Source organism: Ptychodera flava, assembly GCF_041260155.1.
Source record: "Ptychodera flava strain L36383 chromosome 23 unlocalized genomic scaffold, AS_Pfla_20210202 Scaffold_23__1_contigs__length_28996876_pilon, whole genome shotgun sequence".
NCBI classification, from domain to species: Eukaryota; Metazoa; Hemichordata; class Enteropneusta; family Ptychoderidae; genus Ptychodera; species Ptychodera flava.
In genome coordinates this window covers 20,601,211-20,622,479 of record NW_027248277.1, presented here as the reverse complement: position 1 = coordinate 20,622,479, position 21,269 = coordinate 20,601,211, and the positions used below count along the sequence as shown (strand labels likewise).

Sequence of the window (21,269 nt, the reverse complement as noted above, 5' to 3'; positions counted from 1 at the left end):
GCACTGTCATCGCCAATATTGTTGTGGCTGAGAGAGACAGACTTCAGTTGAGGGAACCATTCCATACTTTCACCACCTTCATTCCCAATGCCATTATTACTGAGATTAAGATCTTCAAGGGCATAAACATTCTCAATCCCCTCATCGACGATCTGTGAACAAAAACCTTGGATGTTGTTATGACTCAGATCCAAGTTTCTCAATCTATTTAACTTTCTAATTCCTCTGACGACCTTCATTGCTCCAAATTCCTGTATATTGTTATTACTGAGATCCAAACTGCTCAGATTGGTCAGTTTAGGAATTCCTCTGGCTATATTTCTTGCAGTTTTGTCTCCTATTTTGTTATGTGTTAGAAACAAATGTGAAAGCTTGGGTAGCCACTCCATTGCTTTTCTAAAACAATCAGCACCAACCTCTCCAATGTTTCCGTGACTCAGGTCAACATACCTCACCATGTACAGAATACTTAGGCCTTTGCAAAAGTGTTCAAATTCTGTCTTATCCCAATTCTTGCTTATGCTGACTCCCACACCAGCTTTATCTAATTCCTTAATAAATGTCAAATTGTCAAGCGTGACTCTCTTTGCTTGCAGATCAACATCTAATGGATAATTATTCAGTTTGTGTTCAATGTAAGGTAAGACGTAAACCAATTCTGTCAAATTATCAGCAACGTTAATATTTTCATGTTTAATCACTGAAATAGTTCTATGCAAAACTATCATTCCTCTCAAACTAATATTTGTTTGGCTGAAATCTGCAGATCTGAAGTTTTTCAAATTTTCCAATTTAATTGCAATGTAATTCACACCAATATCGCCAATGTTATTTGAACTAAGATTTACATGTTCCAATACTGACAAATAATCAAACCCGTCAGCAAGTACAATGGCACTGTCTTCAGTTATACCGCACCCACTGAAATCTAATTCCTTTAGGTGTGAGAAAATCGTCAAACTTGAACACAACAAGTAAATCATTTCAGGCAACGATTTTTGAATATTAAGTCGTTCCACATGCTCCAGTATACTTTGTAACTTTTTGATGTCATCAATGGTTTTAATATCTGACATATATGGTTGAAGGTGACTTATCTGTTCTGACACTTCTTTGCATTCAAAGAGTCTATCAAGGTTTTCTCCAACTCCATTATTCTCTAACAGGACACTGACCTTATCAGCTAAAGGTAATAATGCTACACTTCCTGTGCAACCTAAGTTGTTGTTTCTTACATCTAATTCTTCTAGTATTGGGAAACATTTGGTTGCATCCAATATTACACTGACAGAAGAATTATCCAATTCGTTCTGAGGCAATTCCATCCTGGTCACTGTTAATGGTGTTCTTTCTCTGATTATGGTCTGTAAAAACCTTGGGACAAACTTTTTCTTGAACCCACTTAAATGAAACAATTTCAAATATGAACATGATGCTAATGCTCTGATCAGTATTTGTCCTGTTCTGTATGATTCATTGTATGAAATGTTCTCAGTTGCTTTGATAGCAACGGATTTTAAGTTAGTCTGGCTAAGGTGTCTGAATGATCTTTGAGCTCTGAAAAGCTCATGAAACTTAATAAATCTAGCCACTATCGTTAATTCCACCATGTTGTTAATATGGAATTCAACATCACAGTTGGGATTATCCATCTGAAATTCAAGGTGATCTTTGAAGCTCTCTGATAAGCTTGACATTTCATTTTAGCTACCAACACCAGTTTCTCAACAATTGATGTCTGTTCTAACATTGATGCTATGGACTCAAGACAATAGTGAGAAATGTGGTCAAAATCACTGGTTGACAAATCTAAACTCTGTGGCTTCATGAGATGCTGTACAATGCCAATAAACTTTCCAGAACACTTAGATTCTGAGAGACAACCTCCAAGAAGAGATAGCAACTCTATGTCCACTTGACATGCCTTATTAATACTATATGTCAGAAGAATGAAGAAGAATGTTGATTTCTCCTTGAGAATACCAGCAACGAAGATTAGTATGTTTGGTATGGATTTCACACACTTTTCAAAAGTAGCCCTTCTCAATAGAGCATTTTTGCTTTTGCTCAGATACAATGCCAAAGCATAAAAGTATATATGCTGACGCCAAATATGTACTGAATGGAGAGGCTTTTTTAAGAAACAAGAGATGTGGTATCGTTTCACATCATTTAACAAGTCAAACAAGAAAGTACTGTCACAGGAATCATCAAACTGAAGAAAGGATGATGGTGTTTGAGGATAGTTATCAAATGCTTGCTTTCCAATTTCATACAGTCTATCCTGCACTAAATCCCAAACATTCCCAAACTCGAGTTGATGCTCCTTACAATACAATTGTACATGGTGCTTAATTGCATATTCAGTTGCCTCTGTCAAAGTTGATGGTAAATTATACATATTTTCATACCAGTAGGATACAAATGAGGGAAAGAAAAACTCATCAACTCTCAACTCACTCAAAATTGGATGAAATCTTGACTGTTGTATCAAGTACTCAGCCTGGTTTTCATGTACATGATTCAATATATATCTCTCCCACTCATTAAAAGCAACGGTTCTGACCAAAGTCTTCTTTGAGAATGTGTACACTGCAGAAATATCTATAGATAAAGAAAACAGAGAGAAGAATGACATGCAAATATAAAAAAAAGATGATAAAGGAAAATAATTTTACTTATTAAACAAGTCATTGTTGATGACACAGTCCCCGCTTGTTCATGGGTACTTTATTACAAGTCATTGGAGAGGATAGAGTCCTGTTCATTAACCGGGTCTATGATTAAAAAGGAGTTCCATGGTGGTGAAAATGTAAAACCAATGTGGGCTGCCACTAAGTCTATTAGTAATTAATCGATAGGATGTTGCCAAACACTTTTGCATTATAATATAACACTGACAGATTATCCCCTGTATCACATTTAATAAACGATACTATCAAATTTCAATGAATTGTATTACAACACTGTGAGATCAACATCTGTACCAAGTTTCATCATATTTGATGCTGTATTACTCGACATATCACTCTAGTCTAAGGAATGTTCATTAAATATGTACATTAAAAATTAATTAACATGGCACTGATAAAAATCATTATTCAGTGTTAAGCAATGTGAGCTCAACATCTGTACCAAGTTTAATGAAATGTGATGAACCCTTTTTCGACATATCAGCCTAATTAGAAATATTCATTATATATGCAAATTAGCAATTAATTGAAATGATGCTACTATATATCTTTGCACACCATAACACCACCTGAAGATCAACATCTGTAAGGTGTTTTCAAAAAATTTGATGCAGTATTTCTCGATATATCACACTAAGTATGAAAGTGTATAAAATATGCAAATCAGCAATAAATTGAAATGATTCTGCTTCTGATTCTACATACCTTAAAGACACTTTGAGATTTTTATTTTTTTCTCAGTTATAGAAGTCCCAAACCCAAATACAAGTTCATATTTTCTGAAAGCCCTGATATTTGGAAATCCGGCTGTTCACACAACATAGTCTTTATTTACATAATAGTCATGTGACAAGCGTTTTGCTGAATCTTCCAAAAATCAGTTTTTCCTTCCTTTAGCAGATATGCTGCATGATCTCCAGTTGAAATGTGTGCATTGGCAAGCCTTGGTAATACCCTTCAAATCCATGACTGGGATTTCCTTTATATGCCTTTGTTTTTTTGTTATGCAATATCAAAGGTGGTAAACTATTAAAGGTGCTTTTCAAGGAATTGTAATTGTCGCACCGTATAGATTTAATGGACACTCAGAGAGAAAAATTGGCAGAAGAAGATTGTTGCTAAGGCTTGTCAATGCATAAATTTCAACCGGAAATTGTGCAGCATGTTCGCTAAGGGGAGGAAAAACTGATTTTTGGAAGGTTCAGCAGAACGCTTGTCATGTGAATAATATGCAAATAATGACTGTGTACTGTGCATGGTCAGACCAGGGCTTTCAGAAAAATATATACTTTATTGAGGTTTGAGACTATTCCCATACTCAATCTCTTGGCACCATCATCTCCGATATTGTTATGGCTGAGAGAGACATACATTAACTGAGGGAACCATTCTATTACCGTACACAAACTTTCTACACCTTCACTTCCGATGCTATTGCTACTGAGATCAAGATCTTCTAGTTTACAAACACTCACAATCCCCTCACTGACAATTTGTGCATCAAAACGTTCAATGTTATTATGACTCAGATCCAAAGTTCTCAAATTATTTAACTTCCGAATTACCTAACTCTATAACTGAGAAAAAAATTAAAATAAAAATCTGAAAGTGTCTTCACACAGTATTAAAGTACAGAGAGATCAACATTTGTACAACATTTCATTAATTTGATGCAGTATTTAGTTCATTAAATATGAAAATAAGCAATTAATTCACATGACATAGCTACTTGTCTTTGTACAATATTATGAGACTGTGCTAAAGATCTGTACCAAGTTCCTCAAATTTGCTGCGGTACCGGTATTTCTAGACATATCATCGTAATTACAAAAAATAATCAAATATTCAAATTAGCAATTAATTGACGCAATACTGACATATGTCATTGTGTGCTATCAGAGCTCTGTGTGATGAAACATCTTTACAAAGTTTACTCAAATTCAGTGCAGTCACTCTAAAATCAGAAATCCTTTTCAAAGGTCATTGTTAATGACATAGTCCCGCTCCAGTAATAAAATGGCCGTAACGCTGCCATATTGGATTTTATCACAGAACAAATGGACGTGCATATGAATGACGTAGGGAGTAATCCTTGTACCAAGTTTTAATGAAGTCACTATGGGAATCTCTGAGATATCTGTGTGAACAAATTGACAGACGGATAGGTGCGCCGATGCATGGACATGACCAAACCCATAAGCACCCAGGACCTAATAATTAAAGTTTCATATAGTTATGCAAGATGATTTTCAGGACGACACTTCTCATCATCAAAAATTATCCTATCATTTATAGGCCCTAAACTGTTTCCATTTGCTTCTGTGGTTTTCACGTAATTAACAAGTTTTTAAAATGTATTTAATGAACGGATGGTCAAATTTATGGACAGACACGCAGAATGGCACACACAGATTTATGAGTGGTGACATTAACCCCTATACTTTAAGTTAAAGCATGGTTTAAATCAAATTAATTGCAACTATTTACGGTAACCATACACTGTACACTTCATCAGCTCTGTGAAAATTAGCGTATAATTGATGCCTACCATGAAGAATTTCTTTGACAATCTCAACCTCCTTCTCATCAATCTTCAGTCTAACTTTGATAGAGCAGCCAGCTTTCTCTGCTAGTGATCTCATCTCTGGTGTTATTAGAATACCACTGATGACTTCTTCAACATCAGCTGCCTTGTATTTCCACCAGAAATAGTCAATGTTTTCTTCTGAAAGAAAACTTAGCATGCACAGTAAAGAGCAATCAGCAATTACATCAAGCCTTGCTTTGAACATAATGCAGGCTTCACCTAACTTTTTCACTAAATCTGGGCTAGTTCCAGTCATAATCTCCTTTTTCTGAAGCTCAAAAAGTTCTTCGTTTTTGTCTTTTAGAAGTTCAATTTGTTGTCTTTGTTCTTCAATGGGATGAGCAGTCTCCTCCACTTTCTCGTCTACAAATTCAAGTTCTGCCTCAGCCCTGATAGCTGTGAAAAAATATAATATCCACATGTGAGATTATAAAAAGTGTAGCTTGTCGATAATTAACTATAGAATGAACATAATAGCTTGTATGACACTGTATTTTGATTCAAACCAGATGACAGTATTTTGTTAAAAGGAAGGCGTTGGACAGATATTTGAACTGCCTACACATGATGTATCATAAAATGATAGATAAATCTGCAGTACGTAAGTTTGTTATGCTGAAATTACCTTGTGTTCAAAAGTTATTACTCAATGCCTTTTACTGTGTCGGATTAAGATTAAAGTGTCATTTGTGGTGCATCAGAGACATAAGTTGAAGTCAAATGTCTGACGCACCACAAACTATTACATAAGCCTCTGCTGGAAGAGATGTTCCAGAGGGCAGCTGTTTTGTGGTAAGCCTATTTCAAGTGCCACATGCCAACTTTATGATTCACGTTTGGTGGTTTAACTAGAAACAGATGCATTTTCATACCAATTTACTTCATTGATTTATCTACACTGATGAATCACCATAAGGGCTTAAATGGCACCTTCGATATGCATGAAGTGGTGACCTGTGATATGTTTTTACGTTTTCTACAATATGAGACTGGAGAGAAATTCCAGGGAGGGAGGGCCGGTGTTTCTGTATGGGAAGTATATGTATCAGTTAGAGTTTAGAATACCCAGGGAGATAATGTCTTGATTTGAACACTCCATGCTCTTTTTTGTATAATTTCAAGAATAGACTAGAAAGCATTTGCAAGCAAAAGCAAAGTTCCAGAGACCAGAGCAGTGGGAGAAATGTGTGATGAAGATTGGTGCAGAATGAAAGAGTGCTTGGGATTTTAATATGCATGCACGTACCTAGGCTATAGTGAGGGCTGAAGTTCGTAGAGCAGTGCATCATGGTAGGCTAACTGTAGTATGTCTGTATGATATGGGCATTGTAGATGGCAGAGTTGGTAGACTTGACATAGATATGGTCTAGGAGGCTGCCTTTGAGTGTAGTTGGTTTGGTGATAACTTGAACAAAGTTGAACTTTGACATAACCTCTTTTATAGGGTGAACTTGTTGTACAAAGAGATTTTCAATTACAGTACAACGTAGCTGCGCTACAAGGCCCTATGCCATGGGCGATTGGTCAATCAATTTTCCCGAAACCATTTGGTTTCGCCACAAAACCAGGGATCAACAGTGCGATCGCCTACTTTGGGTAGGGTTCGCGTTCAACGTAAAATTCAGTGAGCGATCGACCTCTCGCTACAATCGAAGTACGCGACGATACATAGCGGTAACAACAGAATACAACTAAAAGAAAGGCAGTCCAGGGAATTACAGTACTCAGATTACAAATGCCTACATTTACGGTAAAAAAACGCAACAGATACATACGGGGGCGACAACGCACGGAAATGTATATCAGACGAGGGGAGACATCGGACCTAGGCCGTTGAACTTGAAAACAGAGGCCACCTGGCTACCCACTCAGCACCGGACAATCAACAACGAAAGCCTCGTATATGTATACAAATATCTTCGGCAAAACTTATAATAAAGTTATAAAGCCCATCTTCAAAATGCGATCGCTCTCCGAAACGTCACAATATCTAGGCTCTTGAATGATCACATGCTTGAATCACCGCAGAGCAAAAATTCAATATGTCCGCCAGACCAGTCGAGTCTAAACCTCGAAGGCGTATGCCGTAACAGTATAGCGCCACGTACGGCGGGTATTTAGAGAAAAATAAAAAAGCAAAAAGTAACAAAAAACAAAGCGAAAGAAAGCTAGAATTATTAATAGCTGAACGCAATTTCATATTTGTGCAATGCAAAATAAAAAAAAATAAATAAGCAAGAAATGCCCGTGAAACCCATTGAGCGATGACGTCATAAGTGTGTCGCAATGCATTCTGGGTAATGTAGGTAAACTTTGTATATAGCGTGTTCTATGGTAGTAATACAAGAGAAAGAAAGAAAGAAAGAAGGAAAGTGAGCAAAACCTAACAGTTCCAGAGCTGGTCTTTGGAACTAAATATTGCTACATAGCAGCAATAGCTCTGTTGTGAGATATCTTAGTGCACATGGGCAAACCTAGAATTGGACATCCACATAGCCAATGAATGATATAAAAGGTTAGAGTGCAATAAGGTGCTTCTTTCACAAAATCCTTTATTCAATCAAATATGAAGGCTGTAGCATTTGTAGCTACTGATTTATAGGCACATTTGTGAAAACGAGGTCAAAGCTCCGTATGTTCACGTGATATAGTTGCAGCAAAAATTTTCCTTCCATAACAATCACTGTCCATCATAAATCAGACCTTTAGCTCTATTGAGTAGCCCACAATTATTATGTGCATAATTAACGAGGTACTGGATGATATAAGGCTCACAGTTTAGCAACATTAAAATTTAGGTGTGCATTCCATACCAGCCAGAGATAAGCCATAGCTTAGCTGCAAAGGTGTAGGGCAGGTCAAAGGTCACTTAAAAATTTGAAAAATGATATTTTAAAAATCATCTTCTAAACATTGACATGGGTTAAGACCTGAATGGTCTTTAAAGTTAGAGTACAAAATTTTGATTGATCAAATTTTATGCAAATGGGATCAGTTTTAAAGTTGAAATCAGAGATTGCAGTAAAAGAAAGTGTCTAAATATTTTTGATGTGGACTGTGACACATAGGGCGAGGGTAACTGTTTGTTGCACATGAAAATTTGGGAAGGTCTCTTTTTTCCTTGCTACACGTTTGAAGGGTCTCTATTGTACACGCAGCATCATAATTTTAAAAAACACTAGCAAAAAACACTGGCCTCACTCCCTGTATTTCTATCCAGTCCCTTACTATAGTAACCTAGAGCCCTATCATCAACACACATTTCTGGGGTCATCACTTATATACAAAGTATGCAGTTCAACTTGTCCGATACAAAGTGCTAAATAAAAAAGTAGAGCAAGATATATATAAGGGTTGCTGGAGATTTGATTTTTACAATTTCATCTCTACAATGTTGTTTTGTGAGTCGCGAGACTCACTCATCAGGAGACTAGACTGGAGTGCATCTACATGGGGTACACATCGCTGGTAACGCAGATGGTGAAATTTTGGTTGAGATTGACAGTTGTTGCATAACAATATATTGCTGCTGCTATGAATATTCATGTTTAAAGAGAGGACTGATTTACTTCGCTGGAGTTACTGGTTGTTGCATAACAATGTCTTGCTTCTGTGACGACATGTTGACACAAGTTCATTTCTTTTATTGAGCATGGAACATTCTGGATGGCGAATGATAAATTTTTCTGTTAAACAAAGGCTGCACCGCTTGTTAGTACTGTCATATGGCTTGGCGTTGGCTAGGAGATAGTGTGCGTGACATTGTTGTTCTTTAGCCTCCAAATGTGTTTACTGAGTTTGGTGGAGTTTCTGGAGCGTACATGTCGGAATAATGTAATATGGTCTCTGTATCTTGTCTTGAAGTCGTTCTCTGTTAGCCCAACGTACGTTTCGGAGGTGTTGTTGTCTGGGCGTGTGACTTTGGCTTGGTAGACAATGGAGGCTTGAAGGCAGTTACCCTCAAGTGGGCATATGCCTTTCTGTCGGCAGTTGCATGTCTTCCTGTTGTTGGTCAAGGTGGTATTTTTGTTGTAAAGTAATATAAAAATGTGTTTGTATTGGTTGTCGATGATCTGCTTCATGTTGTTCAAGGTGCTGTAGCTGATCTTTATGGTGTTTCTGTTGAATATTTTTCTGATCTGATTTTTGATTTTACTTGTGATTTGCCGGAAAACATTTGTCTACTAAGGAAAGAAATCTGTGTCCAATGTTGGTGCTTATATTTTTGCTACCAGATGATGTTGTTTCTTTGCCTTTTTCTTCTTTTGTTTGTGGTTGTCAGGTCGTATCGTCGAGTGCTTTTTGATATGGCGGGGTAGCTTGGTCGAAGGAGGCTTGGTTGGATGATAGGTTGGAGAGGTGTTTGTTGATTCCGGCTGGTATGTTCTTTATAGTGCTAATAGGGTGGTTGCTTTCACGGTGGATATACTGGAGTCTAGTGTTAGGCTTCATGTAGGTTGATATGTATTTGCGGCTAAGTTGAATGTGACATCAAGGAAGTTGACAACTTGGTTGTGAGCTTCGATAGTGATTTTCAGCCTCTTGTTTTTGAATATGCGGCAGATTTCTTTTTTGGTGTTAATGTATATATCTCAATCTATTTTTGTATTGAGCACTTTGTATCGGACAAGTCGAACTGCATACTTCATATATATATATATATATATATACTATTTTTGTATTGAGCACTTTGTATCGGACAAGTCGAACTGCATACTTCATATATATATATATATATATATATATATATATAAAATATATACACATGACTGAGCAAAGATTCACCAGTTGCCCCCTTATTCTCTTTGGCTAGTAAATGCCCTTTAGTAATCTCTTATCAACATATATAATGAATTGCTTACTTGGCATTAATGGCTTTTTGTTAGTATTATTGATTCTCCTGGACATGACTTGTTGATGCCACATGAGGAAAAACTGATGACTCTGGACTTGCTGTGTTGACAAAATCAATATTGTATTAGTAACATTATACCACATAAAAACGAGCAAAACACTACAACAGCTATTACTCCTTGTTATGTTGCACAAAGTATAAACATGAACTGGGAACTCTTCCTTAAAATATTTCTGCAATTGATAATTTTGAGGCAAGCTCAGCAGAAATATCGAATGTCAACTTTTGAGAGCCAAACATTATAGCTTGTGCAGAAATCGCAATATGAAAAATTACAATAAATGTTGCATAATATGTCATTACATCTTAAAATCTTCCAGAAAACAAGAGTTACTTCATGAAAAAGAGCGTGCTGATGTTACGATTTACTTGAAATTCTTTATTGTTGACTTCAGTTAGGTTGCAAACTGCTTAATCTGTAAAATGATTTGAGCAAAACATGCCATTTTGTATCTGGATATTAAGTTAAAGTTGTAGCTATCATTTGTAATATAAAACATTATCAGTCACATTATACTGCTCCCATTCAAAGTCCTAAAACATTGACCATTGTCATTAATGCAATAATATTGAAATCCCATAGAGTTCTGACTGCCATTCCTACCTGAATGACATGAGGGTGATTGTTGAGGACTTTCATATTCAATCCAGATTCTAACATCATCAGTTGATTGACTGTGTGATGGTGACACAGCTGCAGGAACTGTAAGAAACAATGTCAATGATGATGCTGTTGTTGCTGGTTTTGGGTACATTTCTTGCATATCAGTGTAAAGGCTCTGGAAGGGAAAACAACTTTCTGGATTCAAGTACCTTAAAGGGACAAAGTCGGCCATTTTTCATGAATTTTGTTTGATGCAAGATACTACTTATATTGTTTGACATGTTGAAAGATACTGAATGAATGGCTGACCATGCATATATTCGACCCCGGTTTTAGACAAATTAACTGAAACCATGGTGAAAATGAATTAATGGTCATGACCATTAATTCATTTTCGCGATGGTTTCATGTATCGTGTCTAAAACTGGGGTTGAATATATGCATGGTCAGCCATTCATTCAGTATCTTTCAACATGTCAAACAATATAAGTAGTATCTTGCATCAAACAAAATTCATGAAAAATGGCCGACTTTGTCCCTTTAATTGGCCATATTGGATGGTACATAAATTGAATAAATGTCCATATGTGTAATTAAGGCTCAAAATTGTTTTTGCAATTAGTAGCGATAGCCACAACCATTTTCTAAAGGAGGTGGTCAAAAGTTAAAGACAGGGAGTCCATAGCAATGTTTGTATGTTTTTGTTTTCCAAAATTCCATCTTTGTAAATGGCACCTAACATATTCAAGGATATTTTACACAACAGGATCCTATGCTCTTATTTCTTATTGTATTGAAATGTTACCAAACAATTAAATCTGCTCCCTTAATATTAAGGTTGTGGGGGACCTCTTCTGTGTAAAAGTTTGACAAGGAGGTCTTAATTTTACATTTGTTTGTTTATTTTATCAGGATTTTTGTCAGTCAAGGCATATTAAAGGGCAGTGGTTGTCACACTGCCCATGCGCGGCTTTTTTGTTGATAAACATAAAATTTTGTAAACATTAGCCTTTCCAACTTCAATTGGAGTTAGATGGCTGCAGTTCCCACTTTGTTATGCCTCTGTAAGACTCAACATGATGCAATAGTAAAATATTAGGATCGGAAACGAACTTCAGTGGTGTATTTCTATTTATAACTCGTATAAGGCTACTAACATTGAGACAATACACTTGGCACATTATGTCGCCGAGTTTACTGCACAAAGTTTCTGTGAACAAATTGGGTTTAATCGTGCGTGGTCACGTTGGTTGTACACAATACTATGTACATTACAGCAATAAAACATCAATAAAATGATCATCATTGTATATATATTTAGGCCAGCAACAAGCATAATGCCTTACACAAAAATATGGCAATGATACGGTGTCGCTCACATTTGATCAGAATTGGTACATACCAGTATGGGTACCAGAGATCAATGATAATGTTGTTTCTATCTGTTCAGTGCAGGAAAATTCTATGTTGATGTTATGACAATAATTTCTGCACAGTACAACCAGAAAAACAAGAGGAAATATTTAAACCAGAAAAAACAAGAATGACAAATAGTAAATAAGGTCTGAAACTTTTGGTATTGGAGGTCGACTTTAGCAACATGCATAGCAGAAGAATATGTTTCAACACAGCTGGTCCCTCGTCAAGTTTGAGCCGGTCTTTTATATGTACAGTTCATGAACAATGACAGCAAATGACTCAAGGTCAGTGGAGTATCCTGTTTCAGTCACTGGCATGCCATCACTCCTGCACATTTGCAGGATTTCCCTTTTCTTACCTCATTTGCATATTTTTGACACTGACATGTTCATCTATAAAACGTCACATCTCAACCCCTGGGTCTACCTGTACACAATTAAATACTGAGATGGTAGGTACGGCAGTTTGGGAGCCTAAATTTGCATGCGAAGGACATACATCCGCACATACATACATACACACATACATACATACAGACCCCACTGAGTCACCGTATATAAGTTCTTTTTGCTATTTATATACATACCAAATATGAGCTAAAAATGATCAGCAAGCAAGAGCAAGACATGGGTGCTATTGCATCGATAAGGGAGAATGGTCACCACATTGACCATAGACACTGCGTTGATGTACATGTATATAAGAGGATCCAGGCCCACAACATACCAGCCCCGCAAGAGACTTGACCCACAGCCCACTGTTGATCACAATTGCTAACTTCTACTAGTAATACGTGAATCCACGTTCAAATGAGATAACCCCCACAAAAAGACCTATGAGAGGTCCTTCACTTGACTTGATACCTGTACTCGGAATTATAGGTTGCACCACACAATGGGGCAAACTTCGTCATGGTGTCGGATTCTCCACAGCCAAATGGGGCTGCGCTATATACCTGGGTCTCTTGACACCGACAACATTCACTCAGACCACGGAACAGATTCTCCTTGCTCAGCGGTAGGGGACACTGCTCTGGGAGCTATGTAGATTTCTCACTTGCGTTATTGTTGACTGGACTCCTGTTGGGCCTCTGGAAAGAAGTTCTCGTCTTTGCTAGCGATGTCATGGACTAGAGCCCCGTCATTTAATAGTGTGTTGGCGTGACTGTAACACGTGTCGAGTAATTGTTCTCAAGTATGCTTAGGCGATAACAGTATAGCTAATCCAAATTCAAGAAAATCATGATCAATGTGATCTCAATTTGCGTGTAATTCATGTTCAATATTCAGCAGATATTTTACTATGATTAATTGACTTGTTATTGCATGTTACCTTTGGTAAGTGGGAATGGTTGTGACAGACCGGCCGCCATTTTAACAAGTAGCCATATTGCCATTGTACTCAACCTGTGACTCAGTATGGTGGCCATGGATATGTTTACAACAGGGGGACCCCCTCATGAGCATGTGCATTGTGACGACCAGCGCCCTTTAAGGTAGCTACATACCTTTAGAAAACTTTCAGATTTTATATTTTTCTCAATTGAACACGTCCCAAACCCCAATAAAGTATACATTTTCTGAAAGCCCTGATATAGAGCTATCTGACCAAGCACAGTACACGGTCAATTTTGCATAAGAGTCACGTGACAAGCGTTTTGCTGAACCTTCCAAAAACCGGTTTTTCCCGTCTTATGCGAACACGCTGCAAGATTTCCGGTTAGAATTTCTTCATTGACAAGCCTTGACAATATCCTTCAAAACCGTGTCTGCCATTTTTTCCCGGAGGCTCCATTCAAATTATATGGCGTGATAATTAAAATTCCTTGAAAAGCACCTTATCTAACACCTTTAAGAGCGCAGTAAAAAAAACAAAGGCATATAAAGAAAATCCCAGACATTGTTTTGAAGGATATTGTCAAGGCTTGTCAATGAAGAAATTCCAACCGGAATCTTGCAGCGTGTTTGCATAAGGCGGGAAATACCGGTTTTTGGAAGGTTCAGCAAAACGCTTGTCACGTGACTCTTATGCAAATAATGACCGTGTACTGTGCTTGGTCAGATAGCTCTATATCAGGGCTTTCAGAAAATGTATACTTTATTGGGGTTTGGGACGTGTTCAAGGACAGCAACACAAAATACAATGTCACTGGTCTATCATTGCCAGAGCCCAGCCTTACTCAACCAAGACAAAACGCTGCAACCTCTGCACCACATAGAGATTTTGTATTATCCACTCAGACAAGTCAACACTGCTAAGCAAACGTACAGAATGTCATTCGAAATGTAGACACAGAAGCAAATTCCTTCTCATTAACACTTGAACTTGCAAGAACAACCGCCTCGTTTGCATATACACCTGACCCTATATATAAATAGCAACGAGCCCACAAACATCACTCCAGACGATTGCTAAGCTCATGAAACAGTCTGTATAGAGTAACCACCATAATAAGTTCCACATCTAGCAATACCTATGCCCTGTGGAAAACGCATCGAGCACTTTACATTGCCTGAATTGAAAACAAGCACCAAGCCACTGATCATATATACCGGTATATATATATATATATATATATATATATATATATATATATATATATATATATATATATATATATATATATATATATATATATATATATATATATATATATATATATACAACTGAGTTGATCAGGATAATCTAAATTACATTTCCACTACAAATTTGTTTCGTATAGACAGCAGAGCCGCCTACACTCATCGGGTGGATGTGTTCGATCGGTGGCTGTGGTCGAACATAGCCACCCGATGAGTGTAGGCGGCTCTGCTGTCTATACGAAACAAATATGTTGTGGAAATGTAATTTAGATTATCCTGGTCAACTCAGTTGTGTATTTAGCTCTACTCTAGTAACTCTAGTATTGAGCACTCTACACCAGCTGATCTGGAACTAAACAAGTGTGTATATATATATATATATATATATATATATATATATATATATATATATATATATATATATATATATATATATATATATTACAAAGTTCATGTGGAAAGGAGACTCTAGACTCACTGGAATGAAAAATGTAAAGAGTACCAGCAATATCACAAAATGAGCAAAGTATCATTGCAGAATATATAATTACTTTGTAGTGAAATAATTAGTGTAGTTATTATTCATAATTAACACTGCTTTTGGCATCGAGCAAAAATTTGCCACCAGTCCAATAGAGAGTTTTGCATTGGACAGTTGGTAATACAAATTACGGGAAGGCTCCATTAACCCTTTCACCACCATGGTTTGTCCCAAATCCATTGTTTTGTATGGTAAAGTTGGACCTGTATACAGGGAACTGGGGGTGAAAGGGTTAACTTAGGAATACCCTACTTCACAGACCTGCCTATCCTACAATGGCACTACAATGGCACCAGCTGGATTAGATAAACATAACAATGGAATATTCACACCTTGGGGATTAAATGTCTTCTGTTTGTCACCTGAGTTGCTCAGGCAAGGACTTAGGGGATGACTGCATTAACTTGCATGGTACCTGAAACCCAATTGGGTTTCAGGTACCATGCAAGTTAATGCAGTCATCCCTAATGAAATAAACTAGACACACTGCCTTAATTTAGGGGTTGCCAACACTGTCATGTATTTTATGTTGAATAGAGTCGGGTCAGTTGCATGCCGTTTATGTGTTAAAGGAATGTTTGCCAAGCTTTCAGAGTAATCGTGTGTTCAGTGTATTATTCTGGATAAGTGAAAATTGTAGAGATTATTCGTTATACAAAATGTTACCAGTCACATTATACTGTTCCATTTCAAGATCCTAAAACCACAGGCGCTTGTGAGCTGGGTTAAGTCTGCTAACTTGATCAATTTTCGGTTCGATCTATCCATCCCATGCTTGATCTGCCTGCCACTGTAACCTAAATACTCCCAAGGTGTGAAACAGAATCACCAAACAACACAAATGACCCGGGTTTTTAACTGGCCATGCACTCACACTAAACATTCACTACACTCCCATATACCTTGCTTGATCACAAATTTAACCATTTCTCAGAAATCACGCTGATGAATGTGCTACTTGCATCATCTTGAAGAAATCGACTGTGTTTAGAGGCCAAATGTACTGAAACATGATCTGCTGAACGATTCTAACATTTGACATAATTTATTCTACAACCAAAACGAACATCACAGCAAGACGTCTCTGGTGTTGTATAAATGAACCAATCAGCAGTAGAATAAATTACGTCATATGTTAGAATCGTTCTGCAGACTGTGTTTCCTACGTTTGACCTCAAAACACGGCCGATTTCTTCAAGATGATGCAAGTAACACGTTAATCGGCGTGATTTTTGAGAAGATGGTTAATGTGGAGCTGCATGTTGCCACCAGTTTTTTACAAAGCAATATTTCTAGTCAAAGATGACAAGGAAACCCTTGCATACTATTTATTTCAAAAAGCAAAGACTCTGAAGTTTAGTATGGTAGCAGTAGTTACTCGAAGGATGAAGTGGGTAAATATTTGAGGTAAAAAACTTCAATCTTGGTATTAATGATAAAAATCAATTTAAGTCAAAAACTTGACGCTATTTTCTCAAATGTAATATTTCACTGGAAAGAAGAGTATATGTAGTAAAAAATGACTTATTTCCTTGTGCATTATCTATTTTCATTCTAAAATGGCATGGGTTGAAAGACTGACACTAAAAAAAAGTGATTAAAACAGGATTAGCAAAATTAAAATGCCTATTATTCAAATGTCAGAACTTTATTGCCAAACAAAATAACCGTTTTGTTTTTGTAGCATTTAAAAAAACATAATGTGAAAATTTCAAAAAATTTGACCCAGACAGATTGGAGTTAAATGCTTTGGAAATCTTGAAATCGGGAAAAAAGAAGCAAGGAAATTGGGTGATTTGCATACATTTGCATAAATTAACACTGCATGATCATTCAACTTTTGACTGCTTGACAAGCTAAAAGGTGAACCCAATCAATATTCTAATCTTGGGTTTACAAATTAATTAAAACTAAACGAATATTTGCAAAAAAGTGATTTTTGAATAAAATATGCTGTGTTGGGTGTAGCACCCCCTTAAATTTGTGATCCAATAAAGAATATGGGAGTGTATAGTTTTGAATGTTTCCCGTGAGCGCATGGTCAGTTAAAAACCCAGGTCATGTGTTTTTTAAGTGATTCTGTTTCACACCTTGGGAGTACCGGTATTTAGGTTGCAGTGGAGTAAGGGATCTATAGATCGAGCAGAAAATCAATTGATTTAGCAGACTTTGTACCGGGTCAAGCTCAAGAGTGCCTGTGCCTAAAATACAGAATAATGTCATCGATGTAATCAAACTGAGATGCCAGGTAGCGTTCTGACTGCCATTCCTACCATGTCGAGATGAGAGTGATTGTTGAGGCCATGTGTCTTCAATGCGGCTATAAACACCATCAGTTGACTGACTATATGAAGGCAATGCTGCTGCAGGAGCTGTAAATAAATAATGTCAATTGTAGTAGTGTTGCTGGTTTTTGGTGTGCTGTATTCCATGTAGTACACACAAGATCACCAAAAATGTGCAAATACCATCAATGGCACTTTGTTCACATTTTTTTACATGTGGTAGGCCAGACTGAGTGCACATACTGTATTTAATAGTGTCTATGTGACCCAATAGCTTGTAATATTCATAACGTCAAGTGCATATCAACACATTTTGGGTGCACCATCCATTGACAGACATATGGAATGGTTGGCGACTATTGCAAAGTATATACACACACACAATCTCCGTACATAGATTGGATAATCTGAACCCAGCTAGGGAGTCTCTGCAGTAGCCACTCTTAGTCTCTGCTACAGGTGACATTTTACACCCATTTTTGAGTATTGAGTGTTTTTCCTAAATATACATTTTCTGTCATTTTATGTACTAATCTAATATCCCCCACCATACATACACCACTTTAATTTCATTAATGCTTGTTTGGGATTCTGCAAACACTTGCAAAACATAGACCTTGCTCTCAGTAGGTTACATGGATGTGAATTGACGATTCAAAATGGATGCCCCAATGGTTGTCAGCTTTGAAGACGTGATTGTCAATGTACTGTATAGCAGATTATATATATTTTTACAAGTGTATGGAATTGCAATCTCTAGTTGGACAGCTCAGGACTAATAAAGTCTGAGATGTCGGCCACATTAACCCTTTTCCTGCCAGACAGTAATAACTGTATGACTTCCCCATCAGCCAAGTCAGTGAAAAGTGGTATTGAGCCAAGACATGACGTATTTTCACCCACTTGGCTTTGTATGTTATAGCATCTTTTGTCCAAAAAAAATCAACTTTACAGTATTATGTTTTGAACAGCCTTCAAATGTACAGTATTATGTTAAAATACATGATATTGAATATTTTGTGTTTCATTAATTTTAATTATCGTGACCTGGTGGTGAAATATGGACTTGGCAGGAAAAGGGTTAAAGAGCCAGTTGGGCATTTGCAGGATTGAAAGAAGTCCCAGTTTGGAATATCTAACTTTGCCTGCAGGAGAGATTGGTGGGGGCACACAGTCAACGACTTGAAGATCCTCTAGCTTGGTTAGAATTATTCATGCCTCACTCCTACCACATTGCGCGTCAATCTCTGTGTGGAGATTGACACACACACACACACACACACACAGATATACATACATGCATACATACATACATAACACACATACACACACATACATACATACATTACATACATACATATACATACACACATACATCTATATATACAATCTCAACATACATAAGGTACATACACTGAAAGATTCATAATGTTCTGACTACCATTCCTACCTGGTTGAGGTGAGAGTGATTGCTGATAAGATGTATCTTCAATGAACCTATACCATCATAAGTTGAATTTCTATGGGTAGGTGACACAGCTGATGTACTGGTATCTGTAATGAATAAAAGACTGCCAATGAGATAATGTAGCTGATGTGCTAAAAGTGGAACATTTCTTGTTTCAGGTCAAATTTGACACTTCAAACAACAGTTGGTTACAGTGAGTTAATGTAACTGTTATTTGATTTATTTGTAACATGGAATATGATTTATTGTAACTTTCGATTCGCTTCAATGTAACTTTCATGATGACTCCTAATAATATTGAAAAATACACAAAATCTTAGAGTTAGCTGAGACGACTCCGGCCGGTAAGTCCTCAATTTGACTCGGTAATGGTTGAATTGTACAAATTCCTTTATTATTGTCCAATGCAAACAACAGCATACATTAAAATTATGTCTATCCGTGATAAAGTATTAAAGGTCCAGACTTCAGTTCACAAAGTTCAAAGTATGGACAGTCAATTATTATTGTATAAGTGCTACTAAAAGGACATACAGACTGACTGACCGACTGATAGACACATAAGTATGTCTATACCAGTACATGCATAGTAAGATATATTTGTGTGTCTTCCAATTGTAACATTTTCCACAAAGACTGAAAATCATACCTGCCCTTGGTAGAATATAAGGTTGCGAGGTTTTAGTCAAACATCTTTGAAGTTGTCATGAGTTGCATTGATTTCAGGATGGTAGCGCAATGCATCCTCAACTGTCTGCTAACACCAGTTGTTTCAGTACTGTTGAGAATCTTACAAATTTTGTCTGACAAATCATCAACACCAGGTTCATACAGAAAGTACTCTGCATGGTTCCCAAAGCAATATTCCAGGAATTTTGCCATGGCAGTTCTCCTTGGAACCAACACAGGAAGTCCAGCAGCTATGGCCCACAGTGCCTCCATTCTAAATGGCTCATCAGGTGGTATTACAAGGACATTACTCTGTTTGAAGTCGTTGTAAATATCATCTTGAGAGCCATAAGGAGGGTATGTATTTGCATCAATGTCTGAGCACTTTTTTTTAAAAAAGTCTCTGCTGTCATTGAGATTGATCCCTGATACAATTCTGGCAAACCACGTAGGAATTGCTTGATTTAACAGTCCAGCAGTCTTCTCAATAGCAGCAGACAGAACTTCAAATCTTGTTGATTCAGTTACCACTGTTAATATTTGTTTCAAGGTGCTTAATCTGGACATTTGATCTACACTGAGATCAAAAAAGGTGTTCTCTGGTCTGGGAAGATATACTGCATGCTTTATTGGAATATTAGTCAATTCATAAAGTTTTTGTATTCTTCAAAGACAGCTGGTCCAACAGAGAAAGCTGCTGCCGCTACTTCAGCAAATTTCAAGTATTTGTCTCTCAAATCAGCTGATGGAATGGCATGATTTATCAAAATAATATCTGCGTCTTTGAAACAGCGTTTTCTCAGTACAGATGAACACAGGAATGATGTTGATGACTCTACATGTTCAACAATATACTCCACATTTTGTAGCCTTGTTAGAGTGGAGAAGTAATCGTGTGGTGATAGCAGCCATTTGAAACCTGGCTCATCTTTTGCAAGCAGGTCAATGATGTCCTCACTCAAACATGGCAGTATGAGTTCAACTCCGCAGTCAGTGGCATCTTTCTTTTCTTCTTCAGTTGCCTTCAAAGCAACACAGCAGATCTTCTTTTGTCTGTTTTGTGCTGCAAGGCTTGCAAGTTGACAGTTGAGAGCTGACACTGTGTCTCCAACACGGGACCATCTTTCAGCCAGGAATATGCATTTGCTGTGTTTATCTGACAGTGCATGTGTAAAAAAGAATCACAGAATAAATAAATGATAACCACAATGTTTCCGGCAATATGTTTTTTCTCCGGAATAGGAACATTTAAATTATAAGAGTGAATTTTTGGCTGTCAATGACATGAAGAGTACATGTCTTCTGCAATGAACCATACCGTACAACAATGTATAAATAATATATAATTGTACAAGCAACCTAACGACCGATATAAAATCCGTTATATTTATGTAGAGAATAACTATTTTTAACACATGTTGATGAAGAAGGTGGAAATCTTTGTTAGCTCATTTCAGTGGCCAGAAAAAAGTGGCTAAAATTGCTGAAAAAATAAACAATTGAAGA

The 21,269-nt window shown here is 37.0% G+C and overlaps 2 protein-coding genes across 2 annotated transcripts in view; both read right to left on the bottom strand.

Moving 5' to 3' along the window:
* Positions 1 to 1,597: 1,597 nt before the first annotated feature.
* Positions 1,598 to 20,678, bottom strand: LOC139123584 (uncharacterized). The gene is made up of 7 exons (XM_070689749.1): positions 19,744 to 20,678; positions 19,077 to 19,180; positions 17,615 to 17,713; positions 10,800 to 10,898; positions 10,143 to 10,233; positions 5,242 to 5,676; positions 1,598 to 2,604 (listed from the first exon to the last, which is right to left on the bottom strand). The coding sequence occupies exons 3-7, from the start codon at positions 17,672 to 17,674 to the stop codon at positions 1,598 to 1,600; spliced, it is 1,692 nt and encodes a 563-aa protein (XP_070545850.1). The 5' UTR covers positions 17,675 to 17,713; positions 19,077 to 19,180; positions 19,744 to 20,678.
* Positions 20,405 to 21,269, bottom strand: part of LOC139123834 (uncharacterized) — a 35,977-nt gene continuing 35,112 nt past the window's right edge. The window contains exon 3 of the mRNA XM_070689985.1: positions 20,405 to 20,919. Coding sequence (XP_070546086.1) covers positions 20,405 to 20,919 — 515 coding nt within the window. The remainder of the gene's footprint in view (positions 20,920 to 21,269) is intronic.

Excerpts from the sequence above, each read along its gene's own strand:
- LOC139123584 (XM_070689749.1), bottom strand. The coding sequence starts at position 17,674 with ATGGTGTTTATAGCCGCATTGAAGACACATGGCCTCAACAATCACTCT. Across the intron at positions 10,234-10,799 it reads ATCACCCTCATGTCATTCAG|CAAGTCCAGAGTCATCAGTT; the intron begins GTAGGAATGGCA and ends TTGTCAACACAG. Across the intron at positions 5,677-10,142 it reads CAAAAAGCCATTAATGCCAA|CTATCAGGGCTGAGGCAGAA; the intron begins GTAAGCAATTCA and ends ATTTTTTCACAG.